The sequence below is a fragment of the Scyliorhinus torazame genome, chromosome 21 (genome assembly GCF_047496885.1).
Source record: "Scyliorhinus torazame isolate Kashiwa2021f chromosome 21, sScyTor2.1, whole genome shotgun sequence".
NCBI classification, from domain to species: domain Eukaryota; kingdom Metazoa; phylum Chordata; class Chondrichthyes; order Carcharhiniformes; family Scyliorhinidae; genus Scyliorhinus; species Scyliorhinus torazame.
The window spans coordinates 12,036,887-12,063,335 of NC_092727.1; the positions used below are offsets into that span (position 1 = coordinate 12,036,887).

General features: G+C 45.4%; 1 protein-coding gene across 2 annotated transcripts in view; it reads right to left on the minus strand.

The window, feature by feature from the left end:
- bace1 (beta-secretase 1) overlaps nucleotides 1-26,449 on the minus strand; it is a 143,709-nt gene that overhangs the window by 104,316 nt on the left and 12,944 nt on the right. For both annotated transcript variants that reach the window (XM_072486515.1, XM_072486514.1), the window contains exon 2: nucleotides 9,544-9,632. In XM_072486515.1, the coding sequence (XP_072342616.1) occupies nucleotides 9,544-9,632 (89 nt within the window). The remainder of the gene's footprint in view (nucleotides 1-9,543; nucleotides 9,633-26,449) is intronic.

The window sequence follows — 26,449 nt, forward strand, 5'->3', positions numbered from 1 at the left end:
GTTGAGAAGTGACTTAATTGAGGCATACAAGATGATCAGAGGATTGGATAGGGTGGACAGTGAGAGCCTTTTTCCTCGGATGGTGATGTCTAGCACGAGGGGACATAGCTTTAAATTGAGTAGAGATAGATATAGGACAGATGTCAGAGGTAGGTTCTTTACTCAGAGAGTAGTAAGGGCGTGGAATGCCCTGCCTGCAACAGTAGTGGACTCGCCAACACTAAGGGCATTCAAATGGTCATTGGATAGATATATGGACGATAAGGGAATAGTGTAGAAGGGCTTTAGAGTGGTTTCACAGGTCGGCGCAACATCGAGGGCTGAAGGGCCTGTACTACGCTGTAATGTTCTATGTTCTAACCCTGTCACCCCCACCTCAATGCTTTTCTGACCCCTCCCTTTCACCCCCTCCCTACCATAGATGAGAATAGATGATATTCTCATACTGGACAGAGCCTTGGTTAATGTTACATGTAGGAGACTTCTTTCTGGTGCTACATTTAAAGTGCAGTTGGCACTGTAATGGTGGAGTGTTTAATGTCAGCACTGATACGCTGAATTCATTATATTGCTGCATGTCTCTCTGGTTATATTTGTTACCTTATGACAACTCTCAGGCTGCAATGTCCAATGGCGATGTTATGTGGGAGCTTCTGCAGCAGATTCACATTTCTCCACCACTGTGCAACTGCCCGATTTAATCCAGCAATGTTACCTCTTTAATATCTATATTTTGGCTTGAATCATTTTATTCCTGAGTAATATTGTACTAATGCAATAACCATCTGCATATTTTGACACATTGTATCTTCTTTTGCCTTGCGGAGGCCACATTACTGACACACAGTCTGAGGCAGCAAAATATTTTCTTCAAACATATAATTTAACATTGGCAATATGATCATCTCCACTTGTCTGATTGTATAAATATAGAAGCATTGTTCTGCATCTGGCAATATCCATTGTGTTGCAGGATGTTGAAAGCACTGAGTTTAATTGGTTTCAGGCCTGTTTGGGTTCAGGAAGTATGAAGATTGGCAAATCATAAGCTGTTTATTGTTATAAGTAATTACTATTAATTTCATCACTGCTATTTTTTGGGATGAGGATCCACAGTCAATAATGGCATCCAAAGTGTTGGGGATGTTTTCAGAGAGCCCTGGATCAAGCGGTGGAACGCAACCATGATTCCATCCATCATCCCATCTCCACAGTCAGTCGCCATCCCTGGCCCCATACATAATTGGGCGGCACGGCAGCACAGCGATCAGCACTGTTGCTTCACAGCGCCAGGGTCCCAGGTTCGATTCCCGGCTTGGGTCACTGCCTGTGTGGAGTCTGCACGTTCTCCCCGTGTCTGCGTGGGTTTCCTCCGGGTGCTCCGGTTTCCTCCCACAGTCCAAAGACGTGATGTCAGGTAATTTGGACGTTCTGAATTCTCCCTTTCGGGTACTAGAACAGGTGCCGGAGTGTGGCGACTAGGGGCTTTTCACAATGTTAATGTAAGCCTACTTTTGATAATAATAAAGATTATTATTATTGTAACTTTCTACCTCCCTTAGAAAGGACCCACATTTTGCCTGGCATTTCTATTTAAATATACCTTAAGCCCCCCCCCAAAAATTATCATAGAATTTACAGTGCAGAAGGAGGCCATTCGGCCCATCGAGTCTGCACCGGCTCTTGGAAAGAGCACCCTACCCAAGGTCAACACCTCCACCCTATCCCCATAACCCAGTAACCCCACCCAACGCTAAGGGCAATTTTGGACACTTGAGGGCAATTTATCATGGCCAATCCACCTAACCTGCACATCTTTGGACTGTGGGAGGAAACCGGAGCACCCGGAGGAAACCCACGCACCCACGGGGAGGATGTGCAGACTCCGCACAGACAGTGACCCAAGCCGGAATTGAACCTGGGACCCTGGAGCTGTGAAGCAATTGTGCTATCCACAATGCTACCGTGCTGCAACAAATCTCACAAGGTGCCGTGCACACCAGTATAAGATGTAGGGGCAGCATGTGGCTCCACAGACTGTGGAGATGGGATGATGGATGGGATCATGGTTGTGTTCCACCGCTTGATCCAGGTAATGACCATGTAAGATACTAGAGTGACAACAGATTGGGGGGTACTGGAAACTAGAACACTCCTTCACTTCCTGACTTAGGGTTGAACTAAACCTGGATCTGATCGGATGAAAGACCAGTCACATTTTTTCTCCCACTCCCCGAAGACATGACTCTTACCGAGGTAGGGTCTCATAGATGCCAGAATAGCTTCAGCTTCTTGGTAAGCCTGGACAACCTTGCCAGTTTACCAAGAAAGGCATCGCAATTAAGCTCCATCCACTTGTCATCAGAAGCGTACAGAGGTGCACTTTTCAACAGGGAACACAGTCTTGCAGTCAAGAGCAGGAAGATGGGTTGATCTTACTCTCCTTCCTCACTCAATGCTCTGGAGGCCTATGGTAAGCAGCATAATCACTACTTCCATCACGGTGTAGCCTAGAACTCAACATTGAACTTCCAATCTGTACTCTGTAGTGCAATCTTTTTGTTTATTTGAGAATGGCACCCTTAGGCCGCGATTGTCATCATGGCGGAAAGCCCTTCCATCCTGGTGAAAATGGCGGAAGTGCCCAAAAGCCAGAGGTTCTGCCCTTGAATGTGGAGATTCCCAAATTGCATGCATACTTCACAAAGGCAGCTGGCCATTTCAGTCATCAGTTACCTCTGTTTAAGTCAGTGTGTGAAACCCAAAGTGTGCAAAGTAGACCTGGTAACAGCAGTTCTGAATTTTGTGCATTTCTTTGCATAGACAGGGCATCCCTTTGGAGAGCCAAGGTGTCCCTTTCAACCTACTCCTGGGACACCTCAGGGATAGATTAAGGTGTACTTTGGAGGAGGTCATGTGCCCTTTTGAATGGTTACATGTGCGTAAAATAATGTATAAATTCAATGACTTTCAATCTTACTGGAACGGTCAACAGACCTGTCAAATAAAACTGTCAAAATAGTCAAGAGCAACAGTAGCACCTGACAAAAGTGCCAAAAGCACCTGCTACGAGGACCTGTCAAAAGTGTCAAGAGGAAGAGTCAAACGTACCTGTCAAAGGGAGCTGTTAAGTTGTTAAGCAATTTAAAAGTTCTGCCCTTTAAATCTTTTTTAAAATGTTTTTTAAAAAGAACATTGCTTACGATTTTGTGTGTGCTAACATGAGCCTGAGGGATTCCATTACTGCCGCACAGCTAATTTCATAACGGTTCATTATCACATTAAGGAGCCTGACATTTCACAGTTTGATTGACAGTTGCAAATGAATATAGAGGCTGGAATTTACCGGCTGTTCTCGCCGGTGGGACTTCCGGTCCCACCGACGGTGCACTTCAACCTCAGGTTTTCCGGCGACAAGGGGTGCATTCAACGGGAATTCCAGTTGACAACGCGGGACCAGAAGATCCCGCTGGCGGGCCGCCTCTGCCGCCAAAAACCTTGCGGCGGGTTGTGCACAAAATCCCGCCCAGAATCTACGAAGTGGGAGTATGAATTCCAATTCTTGTTGTTGTAAGGCTTCACATAGTTAAAGGGATGTAAATGTATAAATATGTTTTTATGATTAAGATTTTTGTTTCAATATTGTGAAGTCTAAAATAGACACTTGGAACTTTATTTTGTAGAACTTCATTTTATCTGGTCTCTGCATGGGTCCCTGAGGTCTGCCCAGGGTAGATATTGGGTGATTTGGCATGGTTGGGATAATGGCAGTGGTGGTGGGAGCATGAGATGGCACTGTTGGCAGAGGGGCTATAAAGGCCCATGGGGGATGGGTACAGGGGCATAGGCTGGAATGGAAGACATGAGGGATTCTGGGGGGTGGGTACAAAGTATGAGATTTCATGGGTTGGCATAGGGAGTGCATGTGGAACCTGATGAGGGCTGAGAGCGGGAGGGATATTTTATATTTTTTAAATTTTGGATACGGTGCTGTAGCCCCAAGGCAGGTCTTCCGCCCACCTCACCTTACCTTACCTCACCTCACCTCACCTCACCTCACCTCACCTCACCTCACCTCACCTCACCTCACCTCCACATCATCCTCAAAACCTCTGGGGACATCCACACTGATTTCTAATACAGCCCTCAGCTGCCATCCTCACCCTGGACTAAAAATCCTGACGTCTGGGCAGCCATTTTTTAAAATTGGATTCACGGATCCGGGAATTCTCCCAACTCTGTGCGCCTGAAGCGTGGGTGAACATCCAAGCCCTATTTCTTGTACAGCATCAATGTATTCATTAAAGGTTAGTATCTGAGCTGAGGATTGCCGACTTTAATAACCTGCTGTTTAATTACCAAAACCCAATTTCTCTCACAGCTTGCACTATTAATTGGCAAGGCCCCTCAAGAGGTTCATCAGCAAAGAAACAAGCCAAATGACTTGATTTAAAAGTGGTGTCGCTGCTTTATTGTTGAACTGAAATAATTTATTGTTCAGAAATAGAATCTATCTATAGTATCAAGATCTGTCTGTGTGAATATCTGTCAGTGGAGCTGGAGAAGATACATTTACGTTGCTGCAGAATGATGTCTATTTGATGTATTATGTTGGTGAAGTTGGAGAATGCTTATCTATGGAGTTATAACGTGCATGACCATGGTGCAGGTAACATTGCTTGGTGCTCATTATGGCACAGCATTGCTGCAGATTCCCTGTCTTTCTCAGCATCGCACCAGGTCCGTCCTGAACATCCAGTTCCATTTCCAATCAAAGTGTCTTTCTTAACAAGAAGGGAATGTATGTGGACGCAGAATGGGTCTGTCGATTGGACATGCTCAAAGCTGTAGTTGTAGCAGAGGCTAAGAAATGCCCCTGATTGAATGGTGCGGTTCAGCAGGTCAGAGGCTTTAGCAGGTACAGGTTCAAGCTTTTTCGAGCAAGAGCCCAACTAATTAGGAATATTGAAAATGATTAGAGAGTTGACGGGAACAAGGTGGAAGGGCTTTAAAATGTACTTCTCTTAAGGCGAGTGACATAGGCTGATCTTGCTGAAGATTCTTGCTGAAACATTTCTATGACAACCTTGGGTCTATTGTATTCATAAGTGTTCGACTTCTACCCTGGCCCAGTGTGAGGGCAAGAAATCTGAATGAGCCACAATGCTTTGACCTGCTCTGAATACTGTTTTGTGTGGCTGTTATAAAAAGGGACTATATAGCACTTAGTTGCTTTGAGCAGGCAGTGAGGACGAGCTGTTTCTAGTCTCTTTCCACCACAAAGAGGGGCTGCAAGTTCTGCCTACTGCTGTGACCACACTCTATAAAAGGGTTAGCAGTGTTTGAAAAAAACCCACCTACCCCAGCCACTTCCAATTTCTTTCCTCCTATGCTTATTTTTCCTGGCCTAGAGACCTATGGATAACAGGAGCCATTTGTATCTTCTCCAAGTAACCTGCCCTTATCCGTTCAATGATAGAGAGAGAGAGAGCGAGATGTCCATTGAGCCATTTGCCAGTGGTTGAGCATCACAGTCCAGCCTAAACCTGTCCTCATCCTTACCTCGACAGACGCACCTTTCTAAATGGGCATGAATGGACAACGATCAAGAGCGATCAAGGCTTTTTCCATTCAACAATAACAACAACAACTTGAATTTAGAAAGCACCCTCAACAAAGTAAAATATCCCACGGTGCTTCGTGGGAGAATTCTGAAGTAAAATTTGACACCGGGTCACACATGGAAGTATTAGGACAAGTGACCAAGAGATTATTAAGACGGAGGCTTCAAGGAGCTTCTTAACAAGCGGAGCGACAGGGAGAGAGACAAAGAGGTCGAGGGAATCAATCCCTGGGCTTAAGGGCTTGGCAGTTGAAGACAAAGCCACCAATGATGGAGCGATTAAAATCAGGGATGTGCGAGATATCAGAATTGGAGAAAGGCAGAGATCTTGGAAGGTTGTAAGGCTGGCAAAGATCACAGAGGTGAGGACATGGAGGGAATTGAAAACAGGAATGAGAATTCTAAAATTCTCTAGCTTTAGTGTATCTGTGGGGCCAACTGGACACAAAGTAGGACCTTCTCAATCTGCATGACTGTGTAATAGTGGTTCAACCTAAATCCCAATTTATTTTGATTTCTCACACAGGAAGCTGCATCTGAAGAGGTGAATTGGAGTCACAACACTCAAGAGACTTGAGATCATCCAAGACAAAGCAGCCTGCTTAATTGGCAGCCCCTCCAAAAGTATTAATTCCCTCCACCACCGACCCACAGGAGCAGCAGAATGTACCATTTCCAAGATGCACTTCAGGAACTCACCAAGGCTCCTGAGACAACACTTTGGCCACTACCAGCTAGAAGAACAAGGACACCACCACCTGAAAGTTCCCCTCCAAGCCACATACCACTCTGATTTGGAGCTATATCATTGTTCCTTCACTGTCGCTGGGTGAAAATCTTGGAACACCCTTCCTAACAGCACTGTAGGTGTACCTACACCACATGGACTGCAGCTGTTCAAGAAGGCAGCTCACCATCACCGTCTCAAGTAGACATGGGGACTAAATGCTGGCTTAGCCAGCAGCGTCCGCATCTCATAAATAAATTGAAAAAATATATGGCCGTAAGAGAGTCAGAAAGAAAAAACTTGCATTTTTATATTTTCTTAAATGCTTCTATCCAATGGTTACTTTTCACTCGACTTATCGTATGTTGGCAGATGTTGCCGTGGCAATTTACACACGGTGGCTTTACAAACACCAATTGAAGGTGATTAACCAGTTAACACGTTTTTGGTTATGTTGGTTGAGGGAGGAATGTTGGCCAGGACACTTGGAAAATTCCCTCATGCAAGGAGAGTGTTTACATCCATTACACAGGCAGATAGGACTCTCAGTTTAAAGCTGATCGAAAGTTGGCACTTCTGCTAATACTGCACTCCGTCACTTCTACACTGAAGTATCAGTCAAGATAATTACAGCACATCTGTGTTTATACAATCTTCAAAAACCTTCAGTTGATTGATTTCTGGCACCTGTTTGCCTCGAACCTTTAATTTAATACCCATGAACATCAGGTGGAATCCTCAAATGATGATGAAACAAAGGTTCTCAGCAGTGAGAAAAGGCTGTGCAGGCTACTCTTAGTCACCTTACATCAGTGACAACACACCTATCACTGAGTCAGAAGTTCACGGATTGAAGCCCGATTTCAGGGAGATTCGGGCATTAATTTTGGCTGACACGCTGGTGCGGAATTGAGGGACTGCTGCACCTGTTGGAGGTGTCATACTTTGGGTGAGATGTTAAACTGAGGTCCTGACTGCCTTCTCAGATGTGCGCAGGAGACCCTATTTGAAGTTCAGGAGGTGAGCCTCTCTGGTGTCCTGGCCAACCTTCATCCCTCAACCAACATGGCTAAAACACATTATCTGATTGTCACATTGCTAGCTGAAGGACCTCTGCGTGTATGAACTTGCGGCAGCGTGCTCCCACAGTTACTATACTCCAAAAGCACTTAATTGTCTGGGGAGTGTTTCACGGTGTCCTGAGATCGCATTTCTTATTTTACCCTTTTCAGTTTGGTCGCTGAAGGGGTAGTCTCCCAGATGGGCAGACTTGAGTGGAAAAGCCCATTAAGGGCCATTGAGCCATTCTCTTTGCTTCCCAGCTCTTGGGCTCGGTTGACATGAAGAAATTGTTGGCCCAGGTTAATGTTTCTGGAAGCCATTTGACAAGGTGTCGCATAAAAGACTGACCCATATGGTGAGGTCGCAAGGGATTGGGGGTTGGGTACTAGACTGGATTGAGGATTGGCTGACTGACAGAAAGCAGAAGGTTGGGATAAATGGGTCCTTCTCTGGCTGGCGAACTGTAACTAGCGGGGTGCCACAGGGATCAGTCCTCGGACCTCAATTGTTTACAATCTTTATAAATGATCTGCAAACAGGGACAGAGTGTGAAAAGGTTAGGAGGGGTTAGGGTTAAGGTTAAGGTCGGGTAGGTAGGGTGCTCTTTCAGAGAGTCGTGCTGACTTGATGGGCCGAATGGCTTCCCTCTGAACGGTATTCTATGGGATTCTATGATGGTATGAGTGTAACATAGCAAAATTTGCGGATGATACTAAATTAGGTGGGAAAGCAGGCAGTGAAGAGGAGATAAAGAGTTTACAGATGGTTATAGATAGGCTAGGAGATTGGGCCAAAATTTGGCAGATGGAGTTTAATGTGGATAAGTGTGAAGTTATCCTTTTTGTCCGAAAAAATAGAAAGGCAAATTATTATCTAAATGGAAAACAGATTCAAAATGCATCTGGGCAGAGGGATCTGGGTGACTTTGTTCATGAATTGCAGAAAGCCAGTATGCAAGGGCAGAATGTAATAAGAATGGCAAATGGAATTTTAGCGTTTATTGCAAAAGGACTGGAGTATAAAAGTAGTGAAATGTTGTTGCAATTGTGTAGGGTGTTGGTGAGATCACATCTGGAGTATTGTGTTCAGTTTTGGTCTCCTTATTTGAGGAAAGCTGTGGTGGCACTGGAGGCAGTTCAGAGGAGGTATCATAGAATTTATAGTGCAGAAGGAGGCCATTCGGCCCATCGAGTCTGCACCGGCTCTTGGAAAGAGCACCCTACCCAAGGTCAACACCGCCACCCCATAACCCAGCAACCCCACCCAACACTAAGGGCAATTTATCATGGCCAATCCACCTAACCTGCACATCTTTGGACTGTGGGAGGAAACCGGAGCACCCGGAGGAAACCCACGCACACACGGGGAGGATGTGCAGACTCCGCACAGACAGTGACCCAAGCTGGAATCGAACCTGGGACCCTGGAGCTGTGAAGCAATTGTGCTATCCATAAGGCTACCGTGCTGCCCTCAGGTACATCAGATTGACTCCAGGGATGAAAGGGTTGACGTACGAGGCGGGATTAAACAGTTTGGGCTTATACTCGCTGGAATTTGGAAGGATGAGAGGGGATCTGATCGAGGTACATAAAATACTAAAAGGAATTGATAGAGTAAACATAGACCAAATGTTCCCCCTTGTGGGGCAATCTAGAACGAGAGGTCACAGATACAGGTTGAGAGGCTGTGGATTTAAAACTGAGATGAGGAGGAACTACTTCTCGCAGAGGGTGGTGAATTTGTGGAACTCGCTGCCCCATAGTGCGGTGAAGTCTGAATCATTAAATGGTTTCAATAGAAGACAGATACATTTCTGATAGAAAACGGTTCAAAGGGATATGGGGAACAGGTAGGGACGTGGATTTGAGACCAGTATGAGATCAGCAATGATCTGATTGAAAGGGCTGATTTGCCGACTTCTGCTCCTAATTCCTATGTTGAGCCCAGATCTATGCGCTCCTCCAATGCAAGAATATATTTTCCCCGACCATTTTGCTGTCTGTTATTTCCCCTTTTCCTGCGGCCTGAACCAAGTTATTGGCTTGGTCTGGGAGAAGGGTGGGGAGGAAGCTACATTGCCCGCGAATGCAGCTTTAGCTCCTATGAGTGTACATAAAGAGGTTATACTCACAGATTGCGGCGATAGTATCTCTTCAGGAATGGATGGGCCGCTGCACCAACAGCAAAGTTACTGCTACCAGTGTCCACCAGAATGTTCAGCTGGTACAGAAAGAGAAAGCAGTTAGTTTACTTAAATAGGATATCTCAATGTGATCCCACGATTAAAGAACACACTTAGCAGCTCTGCACACTCTGCTGCTTTGTGTTTTGATGCCAGTAGGTTTTTGAAAAAGCACAGACTGAAGCGAATACATGCACATTACTAAGCACCATATTTGCATTTATGTTGTACCGTTAACGTAGCAAAACATGCCAAGATGTTTCCGAGGAGCATTCCCACACAAAATTTGACGCGGAGCCACAAATGGGGCCACTAGGACAGAGTTTCAGTGAGTGTCGATGAGTGAGCTTTAATGAATTTCAGAGAAGAATGCGGAGTCCCAGAAAGGATAAGGGAGGGAATTCCACGGGTTTACGACTCTTAGAATATGGGTCTTGCACAGGTGGTGGCTAGCCCAATGCAAAAGCTGTCAGGTGCACTGAATCAACTTGCCGCAGGCGCTCACTTTTTAAAACAGGTTGATTAATAAATCTGGCAAGTGGATATTTGGGTTAGTCAGCAGCTGGCTTTGTCTCAGGAATCAACCACGCTGGGCAGCACGGTGGCGAGTGGTTAGCACTGCTGCCTCACGCCACTGAAGTCCCAGGTTCGATCCCGGCTCTGGGTCATTGACTGTGTGGAGTTTGCACATTCTCCCTGTGTCTGCGTGGGTTTCGCCCCCACAACCCAAAGATGTGCAGGCTAGGTGGATTGGCCACGCTAAATTGTCCCTTAATTGGAAAAAATGAATTGAGTACTCTTTTAAAACAAGCTATCAGCCACGCTAACGTCAAACTGACAGGGAAAGAAATGGAGATTTTGCGACTTTCTGATGCTCTTCAGTTAATCGCTTCAAGTCATTCCTACCCCGCCAACCCATAACCTCATAGCCACCCCCAAACTCACCGACTGTCACACAGATCAAAGTTCTGCCCAGACCTGACCCAAGGTTAAATGAGCAAAAATCTGGAGGTGTTTTACTCCCTTTAGTTGGACAAGAATTTTACACACCCTCCACTCCACTTGGCTGACGTCCTAGCGATACAGAAAAGCAGTTGGGCCAAAATGGCGTGAGGCTGGGCCAGGGATTGCTGATGCAAGATGCGAGACAACTCAACCAGGCCCCCTGGATGAAGTCACAAACCACAGGGGCCCCTGACCATCAACTCGAACCTGAGGTTTAGTCGCACTCTTGACGTTTGCTCGGGTACAAACCATCGAGCAGATTGCTCACTTTGAACCTGATAAACTCGTGTCAACTCTGCAACATTCACCATGGTTACAGGCACCAGTAACTGGATGCTTTGAAGACGATTGTAGGTCTTTTTACCACGTGATAGGAATCAATGGGTGTATAAATAGGTGGATGTCCGCATTTTAACTAATCGAGCTGTTTAGGTGAAGGCCTGAGAATCAGAGCACAGGTTACCTCTGAGATCATATAAAGTCTCAGGTAAATCAGTAAGAGAATCTTTTTCAGATAGGTTCCAGTAACCCTATCCGTGGACATTAAAATATCCCTGTGGTATTTTGTGATGCTTATGAGACTTGACAGTTATACCCCAAACATCAGGACTGTTCAAATATAGTTCAGAGATTATACAGTTCATAGAATCATGGAACCAGAGAATCCCTACAGTGCAGAAGCAGGCCATTCGGCCCATTGAACCTGGTTCGACCCTTAGAAAGACCACCCTACCTAGGCTCAATCCACCTCCCTATTCCTGCAAGCCCAATCCAAAGGGAAAATTTATCATGGCCAATCCACCTCACCTGCACATCTTTGGACTGTGGGAGGAAACCGGAGCACCTGGAGGAAGCCCACGCAGACACGGGGAGAATGTACAAACTTCACACAGACAGTGGTCCGAGGTCGGAAGTTATTAAAAGGGTCTCACGGTGGCACAGTGGTTCGCACTGCTGCCGCACAGCGCCAGAGACCTCGGGTTTGATTCTGGAGTTGGGTGACTACGCGGAGTTTGCATGTTCTCCCCATGTCTGCCTGGGTTTCCTCCGGGTGCTCCAGTTTCCTCCCAGAGTACAAAGATGTGCAGGTTAGGTGCACTGGTCGTGCTGCATTGCCCCTTTGTGCCAATAGGAAATGTGGGGTTACAAGGATAGGGTGGGGGCATGGGCCTGGGTGGGGGGCCGTTTGAGGGTTGGTGCAGACTTGATGGGCCGAATGGCCTCCTTCTGCACTGTAGGATTCTGCGATTCTATAATTCTTCTATGATTCTGAGGAAAGGCTTCAAGGTAGAATTAAGATACCAGAGGAATCACCATCAATGGGCCGAATAGCCCTTTATTGTCCATTTGATGCCCAAATTGGCACAGACTCAGTTAGCAATAAGTGTGGGACGAGAAAAAGCGCAGCCACCATGCTGTCCCCGTCACGTGAAGGCCATGCGGCCCACTGAATCTCTCTCTACTGTCCTAATTCTCATGCAGAGCATTTCAGCTGACCGTCACAAAGTATATCATAGAAGGAGGCCACTCGACCCATCTTGGCTGTGTCAGGAACGAGGGAAAGACGTGATTACCCCTCGTGAGGCACGATTACCCTTCTGAGCACTGAGGCTTCTGGACTGAAAAAAGGCCAATCCTGTAAATGGACAGAAAGAAACAAGGGCTGCAAGGGAGCACAGTGGTTAGCACTGTTGCTTCACAGCTCCAGGGTCCCAGGTTCGATTCCCGGCTTGGATCACAGTCTGTGCGGAATTTGCACTTTCTCCCCGTGTCCCCGTGTCTGCATGGGTCTCCTCCGGGTGCTCCGGTTTCCTCCCACGGTCCAAAGATGTGCAGGTTAGGTGGATTGGCCTTGATAAATTGCCCCTTGGTGTGAAAATAAAAAAGGTTAGGTGGGGTAACTGGCTTACGGGGATAGGTTGGAAGTGTGGGCTTAAGTAGGGTACTCTTTCCAAGGGCCGGTGCAGACTCAATGGGCTGAATGGCCTCCTTCTGCACTGTAAATTCTATGATTCTATAAGGGGGGGGGGGGGCGATTTTCCTGCTCCGTTTGACCCAGCCACAAATCCCGTTATGGCTGCTAGCCCTCGCGATAGGGCCATAACAGGATTTGCACCAGGGAGATTTTGGATTGAGATCTTCCCTGTCCCCTGCCGGAGATGTAACCCGGTTCGCGCCCAGTGAGGGCGTGAACCCGATTACCATCAATTTAAATAGATATGAATACCTTTTACTTTCCGGGTTTGTCGAATGCTCCCGGCCCCCCACCCGCCAGCGTGGCGTCACAATCTGCAGCACTTGACCACGTGACCATCCTGGAGGTGGGGAGGTCAGTGTAGACTCCAGGTGGTCATGGACATGGCAGGGCAATGCCCTGGCATTATTGACTTGGCACTACCAAAAGTGTGTGTGTGTGTGGGGGGGGGGGGGGGGGGGGGGGGGTGAGGGGGTCTAAGATGGGGAAAAACATCCCCCCCCCCCACCGCCTTTTTTTCGTGTCAGAAGATCTGGAGAAAAAAACCTGGCTGTTTCTGTCAGTTTTTAGTCAGAACCTGACACGTCGTCATTTTGGGGGAAAATTGCACCCAAGATATGCAAATGAGTATCAATCTAATTATTCTGTCTCTTACGTGTACTGGAGCCTGAATCACTGAGGTGAGCAAACCACTCAGAAAAAAAAATTCATTCCGTTAAGGGATGATTTTCATTTCCTTATGATGACAAAGGATTTGTCTTTTAATTGTTCATACTGTCACCACCACCCATCTATCACTTTGCCTCAGTAGATTTTCCAGTCTTGCAATTTTACAACAGCACAAAGTAATCAGCTTTATGACACTAAAGAAATTAGGGACACCATATAAAGTGCCTCATCACCTCTGCCAGAAATGTTTCAACGCGCTTTACTCATGCATGCAAATATGATCATAGAACATACAGTGCAGGAGGCCATTCAGCCCATCGAGTCTGCACCGACCCACTTATGCCTCACTTCCACCCTATCCCAGTAACTCAATAACCCCTCCTAACCTTTTTGGTCCCAAAGGGCAATTTATCATGGCCAATCCACCTAACCTGCACGTCTTTGGACTGTGAGAGGACACCGGAGCACCCGGAGGAAACCCACGCAGATACAAGGAGAACGTGCAGACTACCTGCACAGATAGTGACCCAGCGGCGAATCGAACCTGGGACCCTGGCACTGTGAAGCCACAGTGCTATCCACTTGTGCTACCCGCACAATAAGATCCCACAAACAGCACTCAGTTGAGCCCCAGTTAGCACAGTTGGTTAGCACTGCTGCCTCACGGCACTAGGGACCCAGGTTCAATTCCGGCCTTGGGGGACTGTCTACGAGGAGTTTGGATGTTTTTCCTGTGTCTGCGTGGATTTCCTCCGGTGCTTCAGTTTCCTCGTGCAGTCCAAAGATGTGCAAGATAGGCAGGGTTCTGCGAATAGGACGGGGGGGTGTGTGGACCGAAGTCTGTGACCTTTCAGAGGGTCGGTACAGATTCCATGGGCCGAATGGCACTGTACGGATTCTTTGGTAAATCAGTTTTTCTTTTCATTTTACTGCTTCGGGAAGAGACCTTGGTCAGAAACACTGGAGCTAAGGCTCAGGACTGAAATTGGGAACATTTTTGCTCACACTGGGCAATGGAAATCTGGAGACTCTTTGGAAATGTTTGAGCCTGCAGGCAATAGATTTTGTATTGGATAAGAGTACCATGGAGTAAGGAACAAGGGTCAGCAAATGGAATTGATCTTCAAGGGGCATAGGTTCCCTGTAGGGAGTAGGAGCTACAGCTTTCTAGGTACCAACCTCTGGCAGGCTCAAAATAAGCTATCGGTTTGCTGGTCATTAAGACCTTTTCATTCATTTTGTAGAGATTGGGGTCATTACTGCCAGTACTCCTGGCCTATTACATTCTACCAGATGGTTTTACGGGGTGGACATTACAAAGGTGGAAAGTAGGGAAACGAGACAGAAGATATTTGACACGTTTAAGTGTGTCAGGTGAGGGAATGAGGCGGCCTGGGCAATACTGCACAAGTGGATCCACATGCTGTCATGGTTACGTGCCTGGACAAGTAAATCCCACCATGTTAGCTTGAGAATTTGAATTCAGGTTTTAAAAATTGTCAAGGAGTAAAACACTGCTGTCCGTAAAAGTGGCCATGAAACTGTTGGGTTGTCCCAAAAATTTGAACCCCCCGCACTCAAGGTAGCATCAAGTTCCATTTCTCCTTTTGCCCATGGATGATTAGATCCTTTTAATTTAATTCCTTTACATTCCTTTCTTGAGGACAGCACGGTAGCATAGTGGTTAGCACAGTCACTTCACAGCTCCAGGGTCCCGGGTTCGATTCCCGGCTTGGGTCACTGTCTGTGCGGAGTCTGCACGTTCTCCCCGTGGGTTTCCTCCGGATGCTCCGGTTTCCTCCCACAGTCCAAAGATGTGTAGGTTAGGTGGACTGGCCACGCTCAATTGCCCTTAGCTAAGGTGGGGTTACTGGTTTACGGGAATAGGGAGGTGTGGGCTTAAGTGGGGTGCTGTTTCCAAGAGCCGGTGCAGACTCGATGGGCCAAATGGCCTCCTTCTGCACTGTAAATTCACCATGATTTAATTCAATGGCAGAACATGCTTGTGGGACTGAATGGCCCACGCCTGTTCCTATGTTCTAGGTAGCTGGCCACATCTTTTGGATGTTGTTGCTATGTTGCATAGATAATGACACTTGTCCCCAGAAAAACGCACCAAAGTTGCAGCTTCTCACAGGGACAGGTGTCAGTCCTGCCGCTCTGATTCATTCTCGTCACATATCAAATCCAGCCCTTCTGTGACTAACCTCCCGTCACAACTGAACCCTCGAGAGATAAAAACATTTTTTTGGATTTTTACTCAAACCACATAATAAATCGAAAAAAAACTCCAGGATATTAATCACATCGCATAACCTGAGACAAATCTGCTGGTTTTGCTGAATTTGCATTGATTCCTATTAAATCTATGAATACTCAAGCACCTTACTTGCCAGATGGAACTCAGCGGAGATTCACTCGGCTCACATCAGGGTTTGTGGGACCGTCCTGTGAGGAGGGGTTGTTTCGACTGGGCCTGTTTTCACTAGAGTTTAGAAGCAAAAGGCCATAAGACATAGGAGTAGAATTAGGCCACCCGGCCCATTGAATCTGCTCCGCCATTCAATCATGGCTGATATTTGTCTCATCCCCATTTTCCCGCCTTCTCCCCATAACCCCTGATCCGCTTATTAATCAAGAACCTATCTATCTCTGTCTTAAAGACGCTCAGTGATTTGGCCTCCAGAGCCTTCTGCGGCCAAGAGTTCCACAGATTCACCACCCTCTGGCTGAAGAAATTCCTCCTCATCTCTGTTTTAAAGGATCGTCCCTTTAGTCTGGGATTGTGTCCTCTGGTCCTAGTTTCTCCTACAAGTGGAAACATTCTCTCCACGTCCACTCTATCGAGGCCTTGCAGTATCCTGTAAGATTCAATAAGATCCCCCCTCATCCTTCTAAACTCCAACGAGTACAGACCCAGAGTCTTCAATCGTTCCTCATTCGACAAGCTCTTCATTCCAGCATGTGAGGAGATCTGATTGAAACATATAAAATTGTAACAAAGCTGGACAGACTAGATACAAGGCGGATGTTTTCCCTGGTTGGGGAATCTGGGACCAGAGGAGGCAAGTCTTAGGATACGGGGTAGACCATTTGGGACTGAGATGAGGAAAGATTTTTTCACTCCAAGGGTGGTGAACCTGTGGCATTCTCCACCACAGAAGGCTGTGGAGGCCAAGTCACTGAATGTATTCAAGAAAGAGAAAGGTAATTTATTATATTTTAACGGCATCAAGGGGTATGGGGAGAAAGTGGGAATATGGCACTGAGATTGGGGATTACTCACAATCATATTGAATCATGGAGTGGGTTCGAATGACCTACTGCTGCTCCTTGTTTCTATGCTTTTATCAATTATTTGTTCAATTATGGTAATGCACCACTTGGAACTGAGGAGCAAAAGAATCTGTTTCTTTAACTAGGAAGAAAACAAAGAAACATTAAATTTGTGGCATTGTCCAACTCCTGACAACGGACCCATCCGTGATCTGGGATTCGTGACCTTCTAATCACCATCCTTGGACCAATTCTTACCAACAGTTACATAAAGAACAAAACTGGTGTTCATATCGCGCCTTTCATTGGATTGGATTGGATTTGTTTATTGTCACCTGTACCAAGGTACAGTTAGAAGTATTTTTCTGCGAGCAGCTCAACAGATCATTAAGTACATGGGAAGAAAAGGGAATTAAAGAAAATACATAATAGGGCAACACAAGGTACACAATGTAACTACATAAGCACCGGCATCAGGTGAAGCATACAGGGTGTAGTGTTAATGAGGTCAGTCCATACGAGGGCCGTTTAGGAGTCTGGTAACAGTGGGGAAGAAGCTGTTTTTGAGTCTGTTCGTGCGTGTTCTCAGACTTTTGTATCTCTTGCCCGATGGAAGCAGTTGGAAGAGTGAGTAAGCCGGGTGGGAGGTGTCTTTGATTATGCTGCCCGCTTTCCCCAGGCAGCGGGAGGTGTGGATGGAGTCAATGGATGGGAGGCAAGTTCGGGTGATGGACTGGGCTGTGTTCACAAAAGCTTTCTCAGAGGTGAAAGCCAACACAGTATATGTTACATACCTGAAGGGGAAAAATTCTTCTCACCTGCAGTCTGCAAATCAAATAATAGTTTCTTTTTTATTTCCTTCCTGTGTACGGAGTATTAGGTCATCCTACTCATGGGACATAAATCGTCTGCTAAAGTTCTTGCTCGTTAGGGATGGAAATTGCTCTGGGTGCATCAGTTAATGCAATCCTGTCAAACTGCAATATGTGATGTTTTCATAAAGCCATTACTGGGTTTACTTTAAATGGGCTAATAACCTGAATAGAATTTGCGCACAAGAATTGGAGGGGAAATCATTAATCACTAAAGATGGTTCGGTGACTCTGACATCTAAGTGTCCTCAATAGGAATTTATGAGAAAGTCCTTTACCCGCAGATTAGTGAGAAAGTGGAACTCGCTATAACAAGGAGTAATTGAGATGAATAGCTCAAACATATTTAAGGGGAATCCGGGTAAACACACAAGGGAGAAAGTAATAGATTGATAAGAAGATGGGGTGAGATGAAAAGGGTTGGTAGGTAGCTTGTGTGCATCAGTCTGCGACGTAAATGTTATTTAATTCTATTTAGATACTGCTAAAATATTTTTAGTAAAGGTAGTTTTATATTAGTCTTGGGTTCCCAGTATCCTGGGACCAGTCTGGTTTTCCATTTGTTTGAAACTAATGACTTGTAACTTCATTTTATAGGGGCAGCACAAGTGGTTAGCACTGTGGCTTCACAGCGCCAGGGTCCCAGGTTCGATTCCCCGCTGAGGCACTGTCTGTGCAGAGTCTGCATGTTCTCCCGGTGTCTGCGTGGGTTTCCTACGGGTGCTCCAGTTTCCTCCCACAGTCCAAAGACGTGCAGGTTAGGTGGATTGGCCATGGTAAATTGCCCTTAGTGACCAAAAAGGTTAGGAGTTATTGGGTTACAGGGATAGGGTGGCAGTGAGGGCTGAAGTGGGTCTGTGCAGACTCGATGGGCCGAATGGCCTCCTTCTGCATTGTATGTTCTGTGTCTATGTCGTAATTGTATATCTGCCAAACTTTCCCCTGACGAAGGTCTACAAAGGCTAGTGATTAGAAAGCTGCAACACTGGCCTAAAGGAACATGTAAACTGGGAGCAGGAGTGGGCCATTCGGCCCTTCGAGCCTCCTCCAGGTTCAGGTGTGTAGTCAATCTATTTGAGATCCACATTCCAGTCCTCTGGAGTCCTAATCCAGTAACTTAACCATGAACACCACCAGATCTATACGGGTCTTCAGGCAGTAGCACTGCTCTGGGGCTGGTTTAGCACATGGCTAAAGAGCTGGCTTTTAAAGCAGACCAGCAGCACGGTTCAATTCGCGTACCAGCCTCCCCGAACAGGCGCCGGAATGTGGCGACTAGGGGATTTTCACAGTAACTTCATTTGAAGCCTACTTGTGACAATAAGTGATTTTCATTTTTTCGTTTTCATTTCCTCAGAACTTGGGTGGCACGGTAGCACAGTGGTTAGCATTGTTGCTTCACACGCCAGGGTCCCAGGTTCGATTCCCGGCTTGGATTCACTGTCTGTGCGGAGTCTGCATGTCCTCCCTGTGTCTGCTGGGTTTCCTCGGTGCTCTGGTTTCCTCCCACAAGTCCCGAAAGACGTGCTTGTTAGGTGAATTCGATATTCTGAATTCTTCCTGTGTACCCGAACAGGTGCCGGAATGTGGCGACGAGGGGATTTTCACAGTAACTTCATTGCCTTGTTAATGTAAGCCTACTCGTGACAATAATGATTATTATAAAGACTATTATTATCTAGCCTTGAAGCTGCAGAGCACCCAATAGAAACATCATTAGGTTACAAATACAAATCTCCCCGGCTAATCAAGGATTTTGAAGAAGGGTATGTACAACACATATCTGCAGCCTATTCTTAATCATACTCTGAAGGTTTTTGTCTATTCAACTCTGGAGATTTTTTTTTTTTGCATGCTTTCTTGCAACAGAAATTGTCAGTGTTGCCATCAGGTTTATTTAGTGTATCGATTCCAGTACATAGAGAAAAAATTGCACTTCAGACAATACGCTTCATGTGTCTGGCCCCTAATTCGTCATCTGAATTGGCTCCCCTGCCAGTGATTAGCCTGTAACCACCTGTACTCTAACCTAATGCAACATATATTTTTATATATTAGTTCTCGGTATGTGAACGTCATTGGCAAGGCTGGAATATATCACCCGTTCCCGTTGCCCCTCTGAAGGTGGTGGTGGGCATTCCTTTTGAACCACTGTTAGTAGTGGCTTACCTAGCCTACTTCAGAGGATAGTTCAGAGTCAACCACATTGGTGTGGGCCTGAAGTCACAAATAGGCCCAGACCCAGCAAGATCAACAGGTCTCCATCCCCTAAAGAGCATTAATGAAGAAGTTGGAATTTCACAAGAGTCCGACATAATTTATTTTGTCGTGCATGATATTTCATTTTCTTCTATCGATGCTGGCTTTCTATTTTTGAAATTTAAAAAAGAGAATGAATTCAAATTCGCGAGACTGCACTGGCGGAATTTGAATTGTTTCCTGGATTTTGCATTGAAGCAATAACATAACCATCATACCTCTGTACCCCCATTTGCACATTCTCCCCGTGTCTGCGCGAGTCTCACCCCCACAACCCAAAGATGTGCAGGGTACATGGATTGGCCACGCTGAATTGCCGCTTAAGTGGAAACATTTTAAAAAACCTTCTGTACCCAAAACGAGTCGAACTGAGTGAGGGAGGAAGGAAAGATGTGCCTTCATACAGACCTTCTCACATCCTGAGGAAATCCCTAATTATTTCACAGCTTCACAGTTTTGACGTGCAGTTGTTGTTATTATCTAAGTAAGGATTGCATCTGTTGTGAGCACAGCAAGATTTCACAAGCAGCGATAAGGTAAATAACGGGATCATTTCTTTTTTGCGGTTGCTCGAGAGCTGAATTTAAAAAAATATTCATTCATGGGATGGGGACATTACTGATTAGGTCAGCATCAGTTGCCCATTGCCCTTGAACAGAATCGCTTGCTAGGGGGAATTTAAGAGTCAACCACATTGCTGTGGGTTCCGAGTCACATGTAGGCCAGGCTGGGCAAGGACAGCAAATTTCTTCCCCTGAAGGGACATTAGTGAACCAGACAACAATCAACAATGTGTCATCATTAGACTTTTAATTCCAGATTTTTATTGATTTCACAATCTGCCGTGGCGGGATTTGAACCCGGGTCCCCAGAGCATTAGCCCTGGTTTTCAGGATTGTTGGTCGAGTGACAATACCACTATGCCACCGCCTCCCCCCACCAAACCACTGGGAAGAATTCTCCCACCCATCTTCAAACAGCATCATGAGGTCTTTCACTTAACGGTATTCGAGCTGTGGAATTGAGCACATCCTTCTTGTTTTGTGGACGTTAATCAGCAAAGCAGTAATGTATTACATAGTATTAACAGTGCAAAAAACAGGCCATTCTGCCCAACAAGTCCGTGCTGGTGTTTACGCTCCATATGGGTCCCCTCCCATGTTTCTTCACCTAACCCTTCAACATCTCCTTTTTCCTCACATCTTTAAATGCACCTATGTTACTCACCTCTATTACCCCTTGTGATCGCGTGTTCCGCATTCCAACCACTCACTGCCGAAAGACGTTTCTCCTGAATTCCTTATTCAATTTATTAGTGATGATCTTTTGTTTATGGTCCATAGTTCTTTTCCCTTCCTCAAGTGTGAAACATTTTCTCCATCCCTACCCCATCAAAAACCTTTCATAGTCTTAAAGACCTCTGCCAGGTCACAATCGGCCAACCCCTTTTCTACAGACAAACGTCGCAGACGGTTCAATCTTCCCTAACAAGTACAACCTCGCAGTGCTGGCATCGTTTTTGTAAATTACCTTTGCCAGTGCCTCCATATCCTTTTTAGAATATATCGAGCAGAACTGTGCACAGTACACCAAATGTTGTGTAATGAAATGCTGGAACATGGAGTGATGAAAAAGAGCATTTCCGTGGTGCTTAGCAACCGTGAATTTACTTTTGGATGCAGATGGTTCAGTGTTCAATCACTGCTGAGCAATTGGAATTCCAAGCTAAATGTGGTTCGGATTACTGCTGTCACAGGTAAAATGTCCGTAATACCAAATGTCTAATAAGATCAAAACTGATGTCCAATCTCGTGGAATCATAGAACAGATAGAACACTGTACCTGTGCTGGCTTTTTGATTGAGCTATTTAATTAGTCGCACTTTCCCAGCTCTTTCTCTTTGTAAACCATTTCCCCCTTTAAGTATTTATCTTCAGGACACTTCACCTTCATGAAACTTGAAGAAAAGGACATCCATCATAATCCGGACACTTGGCCATGATTTTCAGCCTTCTACTCACGGAGCCTTTGCGTGTGCGTGCGAGGTGGAGGAGATGAGGAGGGTTGGAGGAAGTAGTGTTTTTGTAAATAATGCTGCACTCCAGAATAAAATTTCGGACACCACCACGATGTGACTTGGAAAAGTGCAAATGCAGGCACTAAGTTGATTGTTTTTTCTAACAACAAAATAATTAATATACTTGTAATGTTGCAAAACACCCCAAGGCTCTTCACAAGGAGTAAAACTTAACACTGAGTCACATGAGAAGATATTAAGTCAGGTGACCGAAAGCTTGGTCGTAGAGGTAGACTTTAAGGGACGCCTGAAAGGAGAAAAGAGGTATGGAGGCAGGGAGGGAATCCCAGAGTTTAAGATTTAAGCAATTGGAGGAATGGCCCACCAACAGTGGAGAGATTAAAATCAGGAATGTGCAAAGAGGCCAGAGTTGGAGGGGCTGAGAGATCTCGGAGGGCTGTGGGGCTGGAGGAGATTACGGAAGTACGGGTGGGTGAAGCCATTGAGGGATTTGAGATCAGAGATGGGAAATTTAAAACGGAGGCATTGTTTAACCAGGAGACAATGTAGGTTAGAGAGCACAGTAAGATAATAGATAAATAGGACTTGGTATGAAATAGGACAGAAGCAGCAGGGTTTTAGGGTGACATCACGTGTACATGGTGTAGTACATGGTGGACTAGCCAAGAGAGGACTGGAAGATTACATTTTAGAGGTAACAAAAAGTATGGTTGAAGGTTTCAGCAGCAGATTTAACCATAGGAGAGATCTTAACGCATATACATCCAAATACTGAACTTGCCGAGAATACAAGACTTTGTTCATTAAAAAAATTCAACCTTGCATTTGTATTTACAATATTCAAAATCACATTCTCACAATGTCTTCACGGTTTTTTTTGGAGTGCATATACGGTGTAGAAAAATGAGATAACCAACTTGTACACCATTAGATCCGACAAACAACAGATGAATGACCAAATAATCTTTCTTTTGTGCTGATGATTGAGGGAGTAATGATAATCAAAATAATAGGATGACATCGTCTCTGTCTGACGGCTGTACAGATCCTCTATGGAACGGAATTGCACAGTATCAGCCCAGCTAATGAAGGAGCATGCGCCCACGGCACACACTGTCCTCACTTAGCAACTCATTAATACTCTCACTTGAAAAGGCCACAGGATAGATGGTGCAGGAATTGGACAAATGTTAGCCTGGGGCATTTTAAATGAGCGCAAAGAGAAATGTTAAAGGCAAAGTCCTATCTATACTTTTTTCCCCATGTTGCGGAATGTGCGAACGGAGGTGCTGCTCATGAACTTACAATGAGCGATCGTTCAGAAACGCGAGGTACAAATTCTGTGGACTCAGCTATTTTCACATGATGCAAAGCATCGAGGCTGATTTAAAGGTCTTTGAATGCAACCGGGCTGTTTGCCATTGGAGAGCTGGTGCGACAGCCAGCTTCCTTCCTCTATTTGTAGCCAGAATATCTGCTCTCCATTACGCAGAAAATAGAGCCTCGAAATAGGCCATTCGGTCAAACTGTTTCACAGCAGTGTTTCTGCTCCACAGGATCCTCCTTCATCTCATCCATCAGCATGTACCTTTCTCCCTCATGCTTAACTAACTTCTCCTGAAATACAGCAATGCGACTCACCTCAACCATTCCATCCATGAATGAGTTCCACATTCCCACTGATGGAACGATTCCAAGTTAGATGGTGAAATGTGAAACTAGACAATTCCTTTTCTTGATAGTTCCTTTATTTACATTACAGCTGCCTGCCTCCTATCCAATACTCAGTGCCCGAGCAGTATCTCTTTACAGGTGTGCTAAGTACTCACCTGTATACCTTAACGCAATTAACATACCGCACCTATAATTCTGGCATCTTGCGCCGCCCTAATTTTCCTCTCTCGGCCATTGGCAGCTGTGCCTTCAGCTGACCAGCCAAAACTCTAGAATTCCTCACTAAATCTCTTGCTTGCTTAAAATCTACTTACCCATCCAGGCTTTTGGTCACCTGTCCCATTATGTCCTTACATGGCGCAATATCAATTTAAAAAAAAATTAATTCATGGGGTGTGGGCATTGCTGCCGAGGCACTTGGGAAGGTGGTGGCAAGCTGCCATTTTGAACCATTGCGGTCCATGTGGTAGGTTCCATCTGATACTGTTCCTGCAAAGAACCCGTTGGACATTTGACATTGTCAAAGGAACTATATCAATGCAAGTGCTGTCCAGATGGGACATTAGTGAGGATCATGGTTGAAAGAAGGTTTGGGGTTAGGCACATGGTGGCGTCACAACCCAAGCTTTCCTTAGGGGAAGAGAGGAACATATCCTTCTCATGGCTCTCAAGGCAACCTTAAAAATGTTGAGTGTACTGAGGGGTATGGGGTTGCAGTGGCTGGGGGTTGGTTTAATATCGGGCCATGTATTTCAGCATGAAGGGTAGAAAGTCATCATTAGATTCTGGAGAGTGAGAAGGTTGTTAGGTGCCCAGAGAATGCTGCAGGGGACTTACTGCCTTGCAGTATTGTAGCTGAATCAGTGGCCTGCTAAAAAGTAAGTGCAGCATTTAACACTGCACAAAACTGACTGATGTGACCATCAATTCACACGATACGATTAGTAGAAGTGAACAGTGGTTTTAATAAGCTAGATCTGTGCCTGCCTGCGACTGCTCTGTACTGAGTGCCGCCGACAGGCTACAGATCTATATACCACCCCCGAGGGGGCGGAGCCCACAAGGGCATCAACATAATACAATACAGTGGTGAATTGCAGTAGCAATACATTCACCACACTGACAAGGTGGTGATTGTGGCTGACAGGAAAGTAACAGTCTTCTTATTCCCATTGCCTATTCCCAGGGACCTCCTTGCAGCCAGAATGACGAGCCCTAGAAATTTCCAGAAAACACGCAAGGGTCTTGAACTTCCTGGGATTTGCCTGATCACCCATGATTGAGGGGAACTTTACTGAAGATTCCCGAATTGGCTACTTATCCCTGTGTTTTTCCCCACTCCACCCCATCACCCTCAGTGTACCCGAATAGGTGCTGGAGTGTGGCGACTAGGGGATTTTCACAGTAACTTCATTGCAGTGTTAATGTAAGCCTCCTTGTGACACTAATAAAGATTATTATTCTCTAGACTGGAGGACATTACAGAAATACAGGTGCTATCTAAATGCCAGTTGTTGTTATTGCTGCCATGCCATAGAGTTGTGTTACTCAGTTTTACCAATAAATAAATAGATAATAAATAATCTTTATTGTCACAAGTAGGCGTACATTAACACTACAATCAAGTTACTTTCAAAAGCCCCTAATCGCCACACTCGGGCACCTGTTCGGGACACAGAGGGAGAATTCAGAATGCCCAATTCACCTAATAGCACGTTTTTCGGGACTTGTGGGAGGAAACCGGAGCGCCCGGAGGAAACCCACGCAAATACAGGGAGAACGTGCAGACTCCGCACAGACAGTCACCCAAGCCGGGACCCTGGCGCTGTGAAGCAACGGTGGTAACCACTGTGCTACCGTGCTGCCCACACTACAGGGCCATTGCTCCCCCTTGGCTTCTAAGTTCCAAACGTTCCATTCCAAATCTCCGTCGTTCTTTCTGCATTCCCAATATGCTGAAGTCAAGATGCTTTGCTCTGCCTTTAACTCTTTGCTTACATTTATCCAGGATTGTAGAAAACCTCAAATTTCTCAGTCTTCCCTTCGACCTACAATCTAAAACCCCCAAACTTTATCTTGTTTAATCCGCGCTTCCTGATTAGACTCATATATTCTTTCCTGCATTTTGGTGTTGTTCTGCACTGTGATCCATCCCCCAGATATTTCAATTAAAGATAGAGCCTGACAAACAGAATTAACAGATCATTATAGATCTGCTTGCCAGCTACTGCCTTCCCTTACTTATTAAAAAAAACCTCAGCAATACTTTGATCGCAAGCTGAATATTTATTCAGTTGTGCACATAGGGGATTTCCAAGAGGACATACAGTTCTGTTGAAAGGTCACACAGAAATCTATGAGTAATGAATATTTATTTGCTTTAAACAGGCTAACTTCTGGGAGTGCAGCTAATTCTTTGGAATGATGTAAATGGTTAAAGTCTTTTATGTAGTGAAATACAATCAAGGAGGTTGATTTTTAGGAGTTGCAGGGGAAGTAGGATTAGATTGATTACGGAGCGATTACACCATGTCTAATGCTCCCATTTAAAACAATCCTGATGATTGCAATGCAAATTCAAGATGGCAGCCGATATTGTCAATAGCACTGAGTGAGTGAGCTGACTAGACCTGGAAGGCCAACATTTGAATACTGGTCAAATTGATTGAGTTTGCTTATATCAGAAATTCCCCGAGTTCTCCAGGGTACAGAAAGCTAGGCATTCCACACCTCCCACGGAATCCTGCCACTAAACCCAGACTGGACTTCCAAATTAGAAAGTGTGCGAGTGTGCTGTACAGACAAGACCAAGCTTGGTTCTGACAAAGAGTCAATGGACTCGAAAAGTTAACGGTTTTGTTATAATCCTTGCCTTTTCCTCCAAGATAGCCAGATATGTAGTGTTGACAAAGAATATAAAAATAAGAAGTTTGAATCAAAACAAATTTATTATACACTACTAAACAAAATGAAGTTCGCAAACTCTACTGAGTTACAGATACTAAACTAATGATACTGATTCTGTGGTACAGCAATCAATATTTCATCTAACTATTAAACTACACTACCACTTGACCTCGTGCTATG